This window comes from Urocitellus parryii, chromosome 7 (genome assembly GCF_045843805.1).
Source record: "Urocitellus parryii isolate mUroPar1 chromosome 7, mUroPar1.hap1, whole genome shotgun sequence".
Lineage (NCBI taxonomy): Eukaryota > Metazoa > Chordata > Mammalia > Rodentia > Sciuridae > Urocitellus > Urocitellus parryii.
The window spans coordinates 67,748,662-67,764,122 of record NC_135537.1 but is presented as its reverse complement, the minus strand read 5'-3'; the positions used below and the strand labels follow the sequence as shown (position 1 = coordinate 67,764,122).

At 35.3% G+C, this 15,461-nt stretch overlaps 1 protein-coding gene across 3 annotated transcripts in view; it reads left to right on the top strand.

The window, feature by feature from the left end:
- Positions 1-13,980, top strand: part of Pde7a (phosphodiesterase 7A) — a 106,694-nt gene extending 92,714 nt beyond the window's left edge. For 2 of the 3 annotated variants that reach the window (XM_026410008.2, XM_026410012.2), the window contains exons 7-14: positions 270-370; positions 2,583-2,714; positions 2,910-3,001; positions 4,967-5,111; positions 6,076-6,172; positions 6,944-7,024; positions 10,209-11,398; positions 13,068-13,980. In XM_026410008.2, coding sequence (XP_026265793.1) covers positions 270-370; positions 2,583-2,714; positions 2,910-3,001; positions 4,967-5,111; positions 6,076-6,172; positions 6,944-7,024; positions 10,209-10,414 — 854 coding nt within the window. In that variant the 3' untranslated portion in view covers positions 10,415-11,398; positions 13,068-13,980. The remainder of the gene's footprint in view (positions 1-269; positions 371-2,582; positions 2,715-2,909; positions 3,002-4,966; positions 5,112-6,075; positions 6,173-6,943; positions 7,025-10,208; positions 11,399-13,067) is intronic. The other variant, XM_026410011.2, reaches the window with a different exon arrangement.
- The last annotated feature ends 1,481 nt before the right edge of the window (positions 13,981-15,461 follow it).

Here is a 15,461-nt window from a genome sequence, read left to right as displayed (position 1 = left end):
ACTAAAGTTGTGCAAGTACATTTGATGATGTTCCCACAGCAATGAAATTGCCTAATGTCATACTTCTCAGAATGTATCTAGTCAGACATATTCAGATGAAAGACAGTAAATGTGAATTGTGAGTTGATTATCATCTCTTGAAATCTGGACAATTTTAGCTGATAGTTCCATGGAAAATATGAGTGGATAACTGACAATTATCACAATTTTTGTACTTTTACATGTCACCCATTTACAGTACAATTGGGATCTTTTTTTCTTTGATGCAGTTATGATTCAAGAAGATTACCACAGTCAAAATCCTTATCATAATGCAGTCCATGCTGCAGATGTTACTCAGGCCATGCACTGTTACTTAAAGGAACCTAAGGTAAGAGGTGGACCTTGACTTTAGGTGTAAATTATAAGAAATTTGCTTTGAATTTACTTTCAGAGACTTTTTCCTAAGTTCGTGACTTGGCTGCACTGGCAGCCAAGAACCAATCTTCCACAGATATTGCTAAATTAATATAGTAATTGATTTAAACTCATATGTAAGAGTGAGTCTAAACATAAAATAGAAAACAGAGGCAGAAATCACAGCTTCCTCAGTGACAACCATGATTATTAACATTGTCAGTAATTCAAGGATATCAGGCTCAATTGGAACAAAATTCTTTGTAGTCCATGTAAGTTCAGTCTTGAAGACAAAATGTAAATACTAAAGGGAGAAATGATGTATGTATGTTTTTAAGTGTGTACTGTAGTAAGGGAGAAGGCAGTTGCTGCATTGAGGGCTCAGTGATTCTATGTCCTTAATCAAAGCTTTGGCTTTTATAGAGTTCATTGAGTTTGTTAATGATGAAAAGTGTTTAAAATCACATTTGTCTTCATTTATCCACAAGCCTCCCCAGCCTGCTTACCTGCCATCTCTTAGATTTCCTAGCTCCTGGCTGTAGTTAGGTGTGGCCAGTGGAAGATGGGTAGTGGGAGGAGCCCTCTCTATTTAGGTCAGCCCTCCTCTGTGCTTCAGAGAATTTATCTCCATTATTTCATTTTCCAGACTTGCACGGAGGTTCTTTATCAATTTCTCCCACAAAGTTCTCAAAGAAAGGTTTCAGGTTGGCCTTTTAAAATTTTTAATTTAAAAATTGGGATAGTTGAGAGTATACATGTGTCAAAACTGTATGCATAAAATGTATATATTTTATTACTGCATGGAAGTTATACCATAATAAAGATGATATTAAAAAAGTCATGATACATATAGTTAAAAAAATGGGACATGAAAGATCAGATGACTGGCTGTGTTCTCAGTTCAACTGGCACAAACTGGTTTAGTTGTTTTCCTCCTCACATCTAGCCAGAATAAGGGGAGAGAACTGTTTTAAAGTAATGCTAGGGGCACTACTAGGCAGATTCTGGGGTAGATGTCATTCATGGGCTCACATGGCTCTCAGTTACATCTGCAGGTGATGATTCCTAAATCTCTCTCTCATCTCTGATTTCTTTTCTATACTTAGGACTCTTATCTCTAGTAGACATCATCTTTTTGGTGTCATACAAATACATGCAATTCCACAAACACAAAGTGGAATGTATCATGTGCACATTATTCTTGCACTGAGTACAGACTACATAGCTGATGACAAAGAATGTATATAAGAAATGAATTTTGATCTTTGAAATTTTAGTTGTGGAACATGTCAGAACCTAACATGAAAACCACAAGGATGGTCAGCCCTGTGAAGTGCTACAGGAGCACAAACCAGTCCTTTGCTGAGGAAGTAGCTGGAGGGTGGATCCGTGGAGTTGGGCCTTATAGGATAAGGTTAAGTAGAATTTTGCCAGAAAAAGAGAGAGTTCATGAGAGCAGATGCTAGACTCAATGTGACTAATTTAATTGTTGAATTTCAGTCAGCTAATATTAGACTTTTTTGTTGTAGATTGTTTTATTGTATCAAATAAGTTTGGTAATGATTATTGAAGATAAAACTATAAGTGCCAGTTTACAGATTTCCCTCTTGTGTGACTTGACTTTGTGTGTGACTTGTTCTGAATGTATACATCCATTGGGAGAGAATTTTATTACACACTTGACCTAAACTTCTGCCTGCATGATTCCTCAGTAGCTTCCTTAAATGTTAAGACTACAGGAATAACCTTGCATTTAAATTACATTATTGAAATTCAGTGATCAATTTATTGATAGATAAACACTCTGGAAATTATAGGTCTTCTACTTTGTAATAGCTCCAATAATGAAAATACACACACCTGTGTTTGTCAGGTTTCAAAAACCATTTAAAAAATAAATGGTTTATACTTCAGCTATCATTTTAGGTAAGTGTGTTAAAAATGAAGCAGTATAAAGATAAGCTCTGTAAACTCCATAGAACACTGTTATATCACACCTGCCACAGTGTCCTGATAAGGTAGTACCTGGCAGGTGTTGGTGGCATTCATGAATAGTCTGCCTGAAATAAATGACATGAAGTGGGGGAAGACTGTCAACACTACCACTGGCTGCTAATTCAAAACTACTCTAGTGGTGTAGAGTTTACTTCAAATATATGATTAATTATTCTTTTGTCACATTTTAGCTTGCCAATTCTGTAACTCCTTGGGACATCTTGCTGAGCTTAATTGCAGCTGCCACTCATGATCTGGATCATCCAGGTGTTAATCAACCTTTCCTTATTAAAACTAACCATTACTTGGCAACTTTATACAAGGTTAGTGCAGTTTTATCATCAAAGTCTGATTTTTTGCATTTTAGAATAAATGTTTCATATTTTGAAGAAATAAAAGTAGCAAAAATAAATTCTCAATGAATGCTAGAATTTTGACCAGATTAATATTACTGACAAATAATTCTTTGTTTAGGAAGAGACTTGCCATTAAGTAACTAAGAAACATACTTTTTGTAGAATACCTCAGTACTGGAAAATCACCACTGGAGATCTGCAGTGGGCTTATTGAGAGAATCCGGTTTATTCTCACATTTGCCATTAGAAAGAAGGTATGTTGGATTAAGACAAATTTAATTTGCTATTAACTATGGAAATTAAGTTGGCAAATAAATCTACAAAGTTTTGAAATTAATGTTATTATGTCCAGGTGTTCTATAGTTTTCAGTTTTTGTTAAACTAAATGGATAAATTATCTTATTTAAAAATATATTTATCAAAATTTCAAATGTTTAATCCTGTACTATATATCCAGTCTGTAATATTTTAGTGGCTATTTATTTTTATGAAAGACCATTCTATGAATTTGAGTACTAGAACATTTACTCCAGATATAAAAGGGCTCAGTCATAGGTTACTACTTAAATAGGTCTTACATATTTCCACTGTATGCTCAGCTGAATAAAATCTTAAGGTCTAGGTGTAAAGGCAAATTGTGTAGAAAGTAATTTTTCTATATAACAAGTAGATTCATTACAGTCTGTCTCAGGAAGTTTTCAAAATTGCTGAGAAGGAAAGAATGAAACTGTGTCCTCAAGAGCATAGTTCTAAAGTCACTTTTAGAGCTATTAAAATATATGATGAAAAGAAAATAATATTTTAGAAAAATAATTTAATGTTAGGCAGGACATTAAAAGGACTATTAAAAGTATCAATGTAAATAAGTTCAACATGGTGGTGGTGAACTGCCATGGTATAGTTCACAAACAGACATGAAAGTAGTGAAAATAAAAAGGTTTTACTGATGCTGCACATAGAGAAGATGCACTTCAGAAAACCATGTACCATCCATCAAGAAAAGTGGTGAAGTGTCAGGGTGTATGCTTGAGTATTAAAATTTACACTCATTTACCTTTTTCCTTTTATAATTTAAAACTGTTTTCTTAAAAAACTGTTTTATGTAATGACTATAAGGAAAAAGCTGGACTTTATTTTTTATTTTTTTAAATCTATTCATGGTTACCATTTGGAGTATGACAATACTTCTGGTAAGTAAACTGTTTCTTGCTGTAGCACAAATATAAAAATTGCTTAAACTGTACAGTATTTATTTATCTAACTTTGGGGATGTTTTTATTAAGACAGATTAACATATTTGCCTCATTGTTTACTTTTTATCCTGTTTTGCATTTGATGATTAACTTTGTTGATTTCTTTAGGTTTAATAAAAATAAACTGAAAATGAGGAAAACTGTTAATAGTATCCTTTTACATTTTGTTCATTTAGGGTTTATTTTACTTTAATCAATTTTGTGAGTGTTTTAATGTGTTTGTCAGCTGTTTGCTGACCATTAAACAAAGATATACTTGCATTAGAACAAAGGGAAGGGATTTTTCAGTGTATTACTCTAGTTACTTGACATGAGGTAATTTTAATATTTTATATTTGCTATTTCTATTAGCATGTCACCTTTTTCTTCCAGAAATTTGAATATTCATATACAAATATTTGATTAATTCTTGAATTTGACTTTGAATATATAGTCAAATTTAAATTTAATTAATTTTTTAGTGGTATCATCAGAATTTCCTTAGGCATATTTGTCAAAATGCCTGAGGTGGTCATTTGTTGAATGGTCTAGTATTCTCTCCATTTGAATCTTCCTTCTGCCTTTCAAATCTCAGGCACCAAAGAGAAACCAAAGTTGTTTATCCTCAGCACAAGAATTTTCCAGCAAAGAAACCCTAGAAAAGGATTTTCTCAAATACCATACCAATGCTATATTCATTTTTTTTTAAAGCAAATAATTCTACCTTGGTTAGCAAAAACAAAGGCACTTTTTTGGACTGTTTGTATGTTGGCATTTTCTTACAAACTCCCTTGGTTTTAGTTTTGATTGTTTTAATAGTCTTTAAATGAATTTTTTAAAATACATTTTTTTTGTAGATAAAATTTTTAAGTTGGATGACAGTTTGAATATCTTAGGGCTCTGTAAAGCTTTGCTTAAGGGGAAAAATCAAGAATAATTATTTAACTAAAAGTCTTATACTTTCTTCTTATATTTATTTAATTACAGGCAACAAATGGAGACTCAGATAGGTGCTTTGATACTGGCCACAGATATCAGTCGTCAGAACGAGTACCTGTCATTGTTTAGGTCCCATTTGGATAGAGGTGACTTGTGCCTAGAAGATGCCAGACATAGGCATTTGGTTTTACAGGTAAAATGAGGGTTGGAAAGGTTGTATTTCTAGGGTAAATTATGTTACTATTACAATAAAAATAAAATATTCTAGAGTGTTTTTTCAGGGTAGTTAATCTGGAGAGACAGCTAAGGTGTTTCCTTAGTCAGGATACACTTTCTAGGAAAGCATTGGCAGATCTGCTGCCTGGTGTTTTTTTTTTTTGTTGTTTTTTTTTGTTTTGTTTTTTTTTAGTTGTAGATGGACACAATACCTTTATTTTATTTGTTTATATTTTTAAGTAGCACTGGGGATCGAACCTAGCGCTTCATGCATGTTAGGCAAATGCTCTACCACGGAGCCATATCCATGGCCCCTGAGCCTGGTATTTTTATACTCAAGAATTCTGATGAGAAGAAAATGTCTGCAAGATCAGAATACCATGATCAAATTATGTTGTGGACATGTACAAATATGGCATAATTAATTCCGCTAATATGTATAATTATAATGTGCCATTGAAAAATAACAACAAAACCAACAACAACAAAATATATATATATATTTTCTTTTCTTTTTTCTTTTTAGTTTGTTCTGGGGATTGAACCCAGCATCTGATGCATGTTAAACTTTAACGTGTTGTATAATTGAGCTATACTCTAGCTCTTTTTCTTTTTCTCTTCTCTTCTATTCTTTTCTTTTCTTTTCTTTTGCTACTTGGGATTGGACCCAGGGCAATTTTACTACTGAGCTACATTGCCAGCTCTTTTTATATTTTATTTTGAGAGAGGGTCTCGCTAAGTTTCTAAGGCTGGCCTTGAATTTGTAATCCTCCTGCCTCAGCCTTCCAAATCACTGGGATTCCAGGCACATGTCACCGAACCTGGCCTCTTTTTCTTTTTTAAGTGTTCTTTTTCCCATTGTTAGGGTATGTTTAAACTTAGTACAATTGAGATCTTATGTTTTTTTTTTCTCACCACAAATTTAACATTTTGTTTGCTAGATGGCTTTGAAATGTGCTGATATCTGTAACCCTTGTCGGACCTGGGAATTAAGCAAACAATGGAGTGAAAAAGTAACAGAAGAATTCTTCCACCAAGGCAAGTTATAGTATTGACTAATAAATTATTCAGTCCATGTTTTAGCATTGCATGAATAAAATAAGAACTCAGCATTTATAAGAGCCTCTTGATATTTTTAACAATAATTCATAGATGTGCATACAGCCAGTATAATGTGCACATAGTGCAAATTGAGCATCTGTTTTGAAAATTAGTAGTCTTCTTTTGGAATTATCATATATACATATACTTATGCATTTATGAATATACATAGTGTAGGCTGGAAATTTTATTGTACAGAAAGATTTCTCTGAATTTGCTCCATCCCTTATTGTATGTGGAAGGCATGTCCGTGTAAACATGTAAGACTTTTTTTGTTGTTGAATGTGATTCAAAGTCAGAGCCCAGGGGTCTCCATTTTATGCTGCACCCTTTTAAAAACTAAGTTTTAAACTAAAATGCTGATAGAATTATAGTCTTGAGGGTACATTAGTAAAGGTTTTCTACTTCTTTCATTTAAATATCAACCCAGCAACCTTTTCTATGTATGAATAACTTAAAGTTTAAAAAATAATCAAGCTGTCTCCCCCCTGGAGATGGCCTGCATTATCCCTTTAATGTGCCTTTTCTTTCCTAAATAAACCTCTGTCTAAAAGAAAAGAAAAAAAAGAAAAGGAAACTAATTGAGAAGTTGTCTTCATGAGGGTTAAATATATTTTTCTAAGGTACTTATAGGAATGATGCAGACCTTAATTATATATTTAGCCAATAGATGTGTTCCATCTTAATAATTCCTTTTTTAATTTTTAGGAGATATAGAAAAAAAGTATCATTTAAGTGTGAGTCCACTTTGTGATCGTCAGACTGAATCTATTGCCAACATCCAGATTGGTAACTATATACATTTAAATATAGCTGGTTTGAAAAAATGTCATTTTAATTTTGTCAAGAAGAGAAATTATTCAAAATATACAATCTATATTGAAATTGTGCTCATTTCTAGTTTTTAAAATAATTTAAGAAATCTTATTCTTGTTTTCTCTTGTTAGGACTCTTTCACCCTCTGTGCCCTTCCATTCTTTGTTGTCTGCATCCCATGACTCCTTTTTCTTGAAGACCCAGCTCACATGATGCCTTCTCCAGCATGTGCTTTTCACTCTGCAGGCAGCGTTAGGTGGTCCTCTTCCAGGCACCAAGTGCTTACACTATTGCTCACACCTTGCCTTGCCTAGAGTATTCCTAAAGCCTGGCACTGTACCCACACACAGGAGGCTGTGGAGAACTGTACGTTGAATGAACTACTAACTGTAGTAGAACACAGTGAAATATTCTGTGATTAAAGCATTGTGGCTTGTAGAAGAGCAGAGGAATGATAGCCTGGCATTGAGTGTTTTGGGGTTTGGTTGTAAAGTAGGGAATGGTGGAGACAAGTTGCTCAAGAAGGTTTTGAGGTAAGAATGTAATTTTGATAGATGGTATTGATTGAGTAGGGCCTTTTGAGCATTAGGTTGAACTTCAAAAAAAAATAAGGTTTCTAGAAATTGAGAAGGTAGAACAATTCTGTGGCATAATACTGCGAAAGGAGGATCATGCTGTAGAATCAGAAATTCAAAAATGTAATTATTCTGTTGTAATTGTAAAGGATTCCCATGTGGAAGAAAATGGGTAGTGAATGGCTTGACTGCAGAGGGACAGGTAGAGAAGCTGTGACGAGAGTGGTCAGACCTATAGGAGTGCATAGGGATGCGGAACCTCTGGGAAAGCCCAGACTGGCCTGGAGTGCGGAAGTTAGCAGATGGATAATACAGTTAAGAAATAGATCTGCTCTGTCTTGATTGTCAAGTAGGATAATTTTCAAATGCAAAACAATGGATGAAATATGGGCAAAAGGGAATTGAAGATGAGTGAATGAGTAGTAAACTTACTCTAGCTCTTTTATATAAATGTCTTTTTGCCTGAGGAAATGACTCCCTATTTTAACTCATTTTCCCATTGTTCTAGATGTAGAAAAATGTATAAAAATCTTAAATATAGTATATAATTATATGACTATGTAATTTTTATTATTAATATAATATATAAGTTGTAGATTATGAGCTCCAACCTATCTTAATGCATCTGGGTCAATTTCATTGAAATACTCACAGAATTAAAAACTTGGGTCTTAATAGGTTAATAGAACTTGCAAGTGAGGTTAAGAAATTCACAATTTTTCTAAGAGTGCAGAAGCCAGACTCCTCAAATTGTTCATCTCGAAGTGCAGGTCTGGTCAGTGTTGGGCACTTCTAGAATGGGTTGTCAGAGGACCAGGGATAAGATAAATGATGTGATGAGGAGAGTGGACATCTGCTGACTCCTCGCAGCCACCCTAGGAGTCGAATACTGCAAGTCTGCCATTTTCAGATAGTTTGCCCACCAATAGTTAACAAGCTGTAGGTGTAGGGCTTCAAATGGGTCTTTGTGATGTCAAATCTTAATAGTGATTACCTGGAGCCTGCTTAGGATTTGTAAGTGTGAGTCATGTGTAACAAATATAATCTTCTTTGATGTTAGTTTTGCTGAGTAGTACCTGGGTAAGAGTGAGGTGAAATCTGTGCAGATAGAGGCAGCTGTGCTTGAAGGGTCCCCGTTGACAGAGTGTACCTCCGAGAGGCAGCTGCATGCCTGTGCCCACAGCCCTGGCGTAGGTATTTTTATCTCAACCTGTTGTAACAATGGCGAGAATCACATAAAATGAATCATGTAACACCTACACTAATAAGGTTCTACATTTGGGTGCAAGCCCTCAACTGTTGGTGATTTAACTGTAAAGGCCTGACTCAGCAGGACATGGTGGCTAGAGGATAGCTGCCAAAAGCTGCTCTGTTCTTGGGCTGTATTAACGACATTCTTCTCTGCTATCTCTTTCTCCTCACCAGAACATAAGCTCCTTGAGGGTAGAGATGTTGTGTTCTGTATCCCCAGCCACCCTGGATGGAACAGTGCCTGCCCGACAGTAGAATCTCAAGTTAATATTATGTGGAGGGAATGTATCAATAAAAGAAAGTTTATTGCAGATCATCATAACTGTTCAGTTACCATAATTATGTAAACTTAAAAAAATATCAACCATAAGACCATATAGGATTTTCCTAATTAAAAATAGTTTGGGATAATTCCTTTAATTTCAGTGAGATCCATCTGTGGTCCACATATTTTACTTCAAGAAAACTCTTAAATGTGAAGACTCAGAAATACTGTGTACTAGTGTGCTCTGTTTATTTCTCACTTTATTAACAGGTCAGAATTTTAGGAAGATAACGTGTATGTTTTGATTTGATTGATAAACTATTTCCTAGGAGGCTTCTTTGGACTAAGTGAGATAGTACTTAGTATGAAATCAGATATGATGTGCAGTAGAGTATTGTATAACCTACAGATACAAACAATTCTGAAATGACTTGTTCTCCTTTTCTACGAATTGAGCTCCATCAATTATACGAGTTATTTATAAAATAGGATCCTGGCGCACTTTTGGTGTTCAGTGCAATGATTTTTAAAAGTTAATCTCCCCTGTTATCTTTAAGCTGATTAATTCTTCTTCTGAGTTTTAGTTCTAAAGTTAATTAGACAAATTGTCCAATTATTATCAGGAGAGGTTTCTGTCCCTGAGGGGTAAAGCAGTGAGTTCCCCAGTTCCAGTTCTGGCCTCAGCACCCACCTCCTGGAGGAGACACCCCATCTTGGCCTCCAGTTGTCTCACTGAAACTAAACTTTGAGTTGTGTTGTCCTAGTATCCTCAGAGTCCATGTGGCCAGTGCATGTTTGCATAAGTATTAAGATGTGGTTGTTCAACTGAGAGACATAATCAGAAAAGACTTAATAATGTTTACCAGTTTACCTTTAGGTAAAGTTCCATTGAGTTTTTTAAGTAATAGATTCTTCAGAGAAGATGTGTAAGTTATACATGAACACACATATTTAGAGTTTTTGAAAAGATTTAGGTAGTATTGGAATAGGACTTAAGAAGGTTAATGTCGTCTAGATCTCTAAATTGCGAGCATTCGTTAATAGCTGTTTTCTCTTATTTTTCAAGGTTTTATGACTTACCTAGTGGAACCGTTATTTACAGAATGGGCCAGGTTTTCAGACACAAGGCTATCCCAGACAATGCTTGGACATGTAGGACTGAATAAGGCCAGCTGGAAGGGGCTGCAGAGAGAGCAGTCCAGCAGCGAGGATGCCGATGCCGCATTTGAGTTGAACTCAAAGTTATTACCTCAGGAAAACCGGTTATCATAACCCCTGAACCAGTGGGACAGACTGCCTCCTGGAGGTTTTTAGTAATGTGAAACGGGGTCTTGAGGTGAGAGAACTTACTCTTGACTGCCAAGGTTTCCAAGTGAATGATGCCAGCATTATTTATTTCCAAGATTTCCTAAGTTGGATCATTTGAACCCACTTTTTAATTATAAGACCTGAACATACAGCAATATGCTTTTGGCTTTTGTGTGAAACCTTGAATATGCAAAGCCCAGCAGGAGAACCCGAAAAGAGTAAAAAAAGAAGTTTCTCAGTGTGCCACGCATTTTTCAAAGCATTTATTCTTCAAACATGAAACTTGAACTGAATCTTTCAGCAGCAATCTCTTGGAATTCAACCAGTCTGATGCAACATTGTGTATCTGTACCTTCCACTAAGTTCTCTCTGAGAAAAAGGAAATGTGAAGTGCCCAGCCTCTGCTGCCTCTGGCAAGACTCAGTGTTTACAAATCAACTCTGAAAATATTGGTTCTAAATTGCTTTGGAGCATGATTGTGAAGGAACCACTAAAAAAAAAAAAAAAATTTAAAGATCAAACTTTAGACTGCAGCTCTTCCCCCTGTTTGCCTTTTTTCTACTTTGGATGCCACCAAAGCCTCCTGTTTGCTGTATTTTATTTCGTGCACTGGAAGCTGAGCATTTATTCCAGTGCATTTATCATAGAGTACCGCCAAGCTTCTACTCCAGTGCTGTTTGGCAATGCATTTTTTTTTAGCTCTTAGTTTTTAATTTGGGGTGGGAGGGGAGGAACGCCAATGTCCTAGCTGTGTTATGATTCTGCAGTGAAGACATTGCATGTTGTTTTCACTACTGTACACTTGACCTGCACATGCAAGAAAAAGGTGGAATGTTTAAAACACCATAATCAGCTCAGGGTATTTGCCAATCTGAAATAAAGTGGGATGGGGAAGTGTGTCCTTCAGATCCAGGGTACTAAAGTCCCTTTCGCTGCAGTGAGTGAGAGGTATGTTGTGTGTGAATGTGTGGATGTGTGTTTGCGTGCATGTTTGTGCATGTATGACCGTGCATGTGTTATGTTCATCCATGTGGGAAAGGATTGGAAATGTAAGCTTTTATTTATTATTTTAGAATGTGACATAATGAGCAGCCACACTTGGGGGAGGGGGAGGTAGGTAAGCTGTAACAGATTGCTCCAGTTGCCTTAAACTATGCACAAAGCTAAGTGACCAAACTTCTCGTTTTGATTTGAAAAAAGTGCATTGTTTTCTTGTCCCTCCCTTTGATGAAACGTTACCCTTTGATGGGCCTTTTGATGTGAACAGATGTTTTCTAGGACAAAATTTAAGGACTAATTTTAAACTTAAAACATTCCACTTTTGTAATTTGTTTTAAAATTGTTTTATGTATAGTAAGCACAACTGTAATCTAGTTTTAAGAGAAACCGGTGCTTTCTTTTAGTTCATTTGTATTTCCCTTGTTACTGTAAAAGACTGTTTATTAATTATGTTTACAGTTTGTTGCAACAGCCATTTTCTTGGGAGAAAGCTTGAGTGTAAAGCCATTTGTTAAAGGCTTTGCCATACTCATTTTAATACGTGCCTGTTGCTGTTAACTTTTGATGAATAAAAACCTATCTTTTCACATTTTTATCTTTGAGATTTACCTTATAACTCAGTCCTTTGGAAATCACAATACTAAATTACTAGGAAGCCAGGGTTAGCTGTTTGGCTCTTGGGTTCATTCATCAGATGTTAATTCAGTCAGAGCTATGTGCCAGCACTGTCCTAGGGGGTTATCTACTATTATCTGCACATTACTAGTGTGCATGCTGAGGCCTGGTTACATAGTTTGCTCAGAGTCTTGGCTAGTAAACATGGTAGAGGTCAGCTTTGATCCGGCTCTTAACTCCACAGCCTTTTGTACCCATAGTTAGGAACTGCATAAGATTACCTCTTGGCCTTTTTAAAGGAAGGTAGTAAGAAATAGCCACTCATATTAATGTAAGAATGATACCACTGGGCCTTTCCTACATCTTCCCAGTTCTATGTTCCTTTGTTATAAGGGACATGGTGCAAACTTTAAAGTCAAACATATTTGGCATTTGTATTAAAGAGTGATTTGTCCAGTGGAAATATAATGGAAGCCACTTCAGTAATTTTCAATTTTCTAGCAGCCACATTTGAAAAAAAAAGAAATAGATGGAATTAATAACATTTTGCGCCATTATATCCAAAATATTTTATTTCAATCTATAGTCAATTTTTAAAACAATGATCTTTTTACACTTTTTTTAAAAAAATCTAGTGTGTATTTTATACTTACTAGCACATCTAAATTCAAATTAGTCACATTTTGAGTGCCCAATCCCCACATGTGGCTAGTGGCTAACATATTGAACAGCAGGAGCACAGACCTTTGAGGATAGCAGAATTTTTACCAGGGGAAGGCCAAATGGCCACTCTTACTAGTGGCATCACCTTAGCAAATTTGGTATGTCCAGGGTCTGAAAGGTCCAGAGTAGAAGCTTACAGACATTTGTCAGCACATGGAGAATAGAACTATTTCATGGCAAAATCACATTAACCAAGCTCACAGTAACTGATATTTTTTAAAACTATCAATATTTTAATTCAAAATGAGAAATGTAACTATCAATCATTCTCTCCCTTTAGGCAAATCTTCTTGAGAAGCCAAATTATGAACAGCCGGTTCACTTGGTGAGCATGGATTCTGAGCAAGGGAAGCAAGTTGCCTCATGCCTCCATCTCCTTATGGAGATAGTCCTGCTGATATTCATGTTTGTGGACCAGGGTACCCTCTTCCCCTGGAAGATGCTAGAGATTCTCTGCCAGTAGTTACTTCTCCACATTAGCTTCTGATTGGCAACTCCATTAGATGTCATTGCCTTCAACATTGTTTCAGTTGAGCTTACCTAGGCTCCGTTCTACCTGTGTGTGCTTACTTCTGCTCTGATCAGTTGTTTGTCTTATAGTTTAATACTCAAAAGATTAGCTTACAGTTTCCACATTCTCAGGGGGACACCTTGGTGTTGCTTCCATTTTCCTATCAGTGTAATAAATCCATTCAAAAGTCATGTTTTGTTATGTATATGTGGGAAACACCTTTTATAGCCCTGCTTTTTAAATGGAGCATATGTTCCTTGAACATTGAATTTTGTAGAAAATTTTGAGGATACAAATATTGAGATCACATTTTTTAAAAATAAGCAAATATGGAACAATGTAAAGTCCACATGAATTTTTAAGATAAAATAGGAGACTTTAAAGAATTGTTAAGCATGTAACAGCCCTTTCAGGCTCTTGGCCTAATACTTCACTGGTGAGGGAATCTATTCTTTATGGATTAAGGTCCTTGGAAAGCAAATCTTGACAAGTCCCAGCTTAATGACAAAAATTGGTTCCTGATCAATATTTGTACTCACTGTAAATGTGATGGTTTGTAATGACCCTCTTTGTATAAATAGTAACAATTACATTTTATGTCCTTTGCAAACACGGGAAATATCCTTGTACCTGGTGTACAGGTTAGAGGTGCTAGTAACTCCTTCAAGATTCCAAAAAGGGTCTCTTTTTTTCAAAATGCTTTCTTGGCTTTTATTAAGCTTTCTATTTTCTTAAAACTTTAAAATTTTCACATCAGAAGTTTCCAGTGTCTCCAAACATCTATAAATATTTTAATGTATAAACTTTGTTTAAATTCCCTATCAATACCTGCTGATTGAGAAAAGACACAATTACCAAAAATAACTAATATGAATTAATATTGCTTTTAAGGAAATATGCATACTAGTCCCTACAGCATCAACATACATTTAAAATATAGTAGAATAGACATGTGCAGCCACTTCCTGTCAAGGTCCTAAAGATGACCTGTCATTTCAAAAACCCTGAAGGGTCCATGGTCTAAAGGTGGGGGGCGAATTGACAAAGGGCACATAATGGGTCTCTATCTTCCTGGTTCCTCTGCTTAGCATAGGGCTGGTATAAATTGGACTATCAGTAAATATTTGTTGAACAAATTAATGTTGAATTAATGTTCCCTTTTTACCTATCAGAATATCACTAAGAGAAATTATACTGAAACTAGTCTGTTTGTGCTGAAGTCATGTGGTAAGCAATATCTGAGTTCCTGTTGTGTACAGAGCATGGCACTGAATGTAATAAAAGGGGTTTTAAAATTGAAAACCATGGTCTCTGTTCTCGAAGTGTTTGGGTGACAAAATAATGTATGAAGTGTTTATCATGTTTATCTATATCATTCAAAATGAGCAAAGTGTTGGAGTGTTGAGAATGGATGACTAATGGTAAAAATGACATCATTTCTAGTAAATCCTATGTATAGCTGTTAATATCTGAATCATTTGGCTTCCACATTTGGTTCTAAAACAGTTTTAAATATCCAATGTACTTTTAGTAAAATTCTTTTTTGTCAATTACATCTTAAAATCTATACTGACACTTTTAAGTTGTCCTGAAACCAATCTTAGTCTGGTGGGTTGGCAGAGGAAGAAAAACAACCCTGTTTTTAGCATTTGATTTCTTGCTGGCTATTATTTAAGACTGAAGCAAAGTGACTTAGTCTATTGTAGCTATCCACTGATCCCAGTCTCTATTAAAAGAATTCCATCTTGTATTTATCTTTAAGCTCTGCATCTAAGATTTTTTTTAAACATAAAATTTGTATTTCTTCATTTATTGGGCTATATTCTCTAAAAAAAAAATCAGGAAACAAATATCACAAGCCCCTTTGCCTTAGCCGAATTTTATGAAAATTACATATTTGTTTATACACACACAACATAAATTTTGAAGGAAATGACATAAAGAAGTGCACTTGTTTTAATTTGCTCAGGTTGCTATCAAAAAGAACCATAGACTGGGTGACTTAAAAACAACTGGTATTCATTTTTCATGGCTTTGAAGGATGGAAGTCTAAAATCAGGGTGCCAGAATGGTTGGATTCTGGTGAAGGCCTTCTTCCTGGTTACATCCTCAGGTGGCCAAGAGAGGGCTAGCTCCCTCTTCTATAAGACCACCAATTGCATC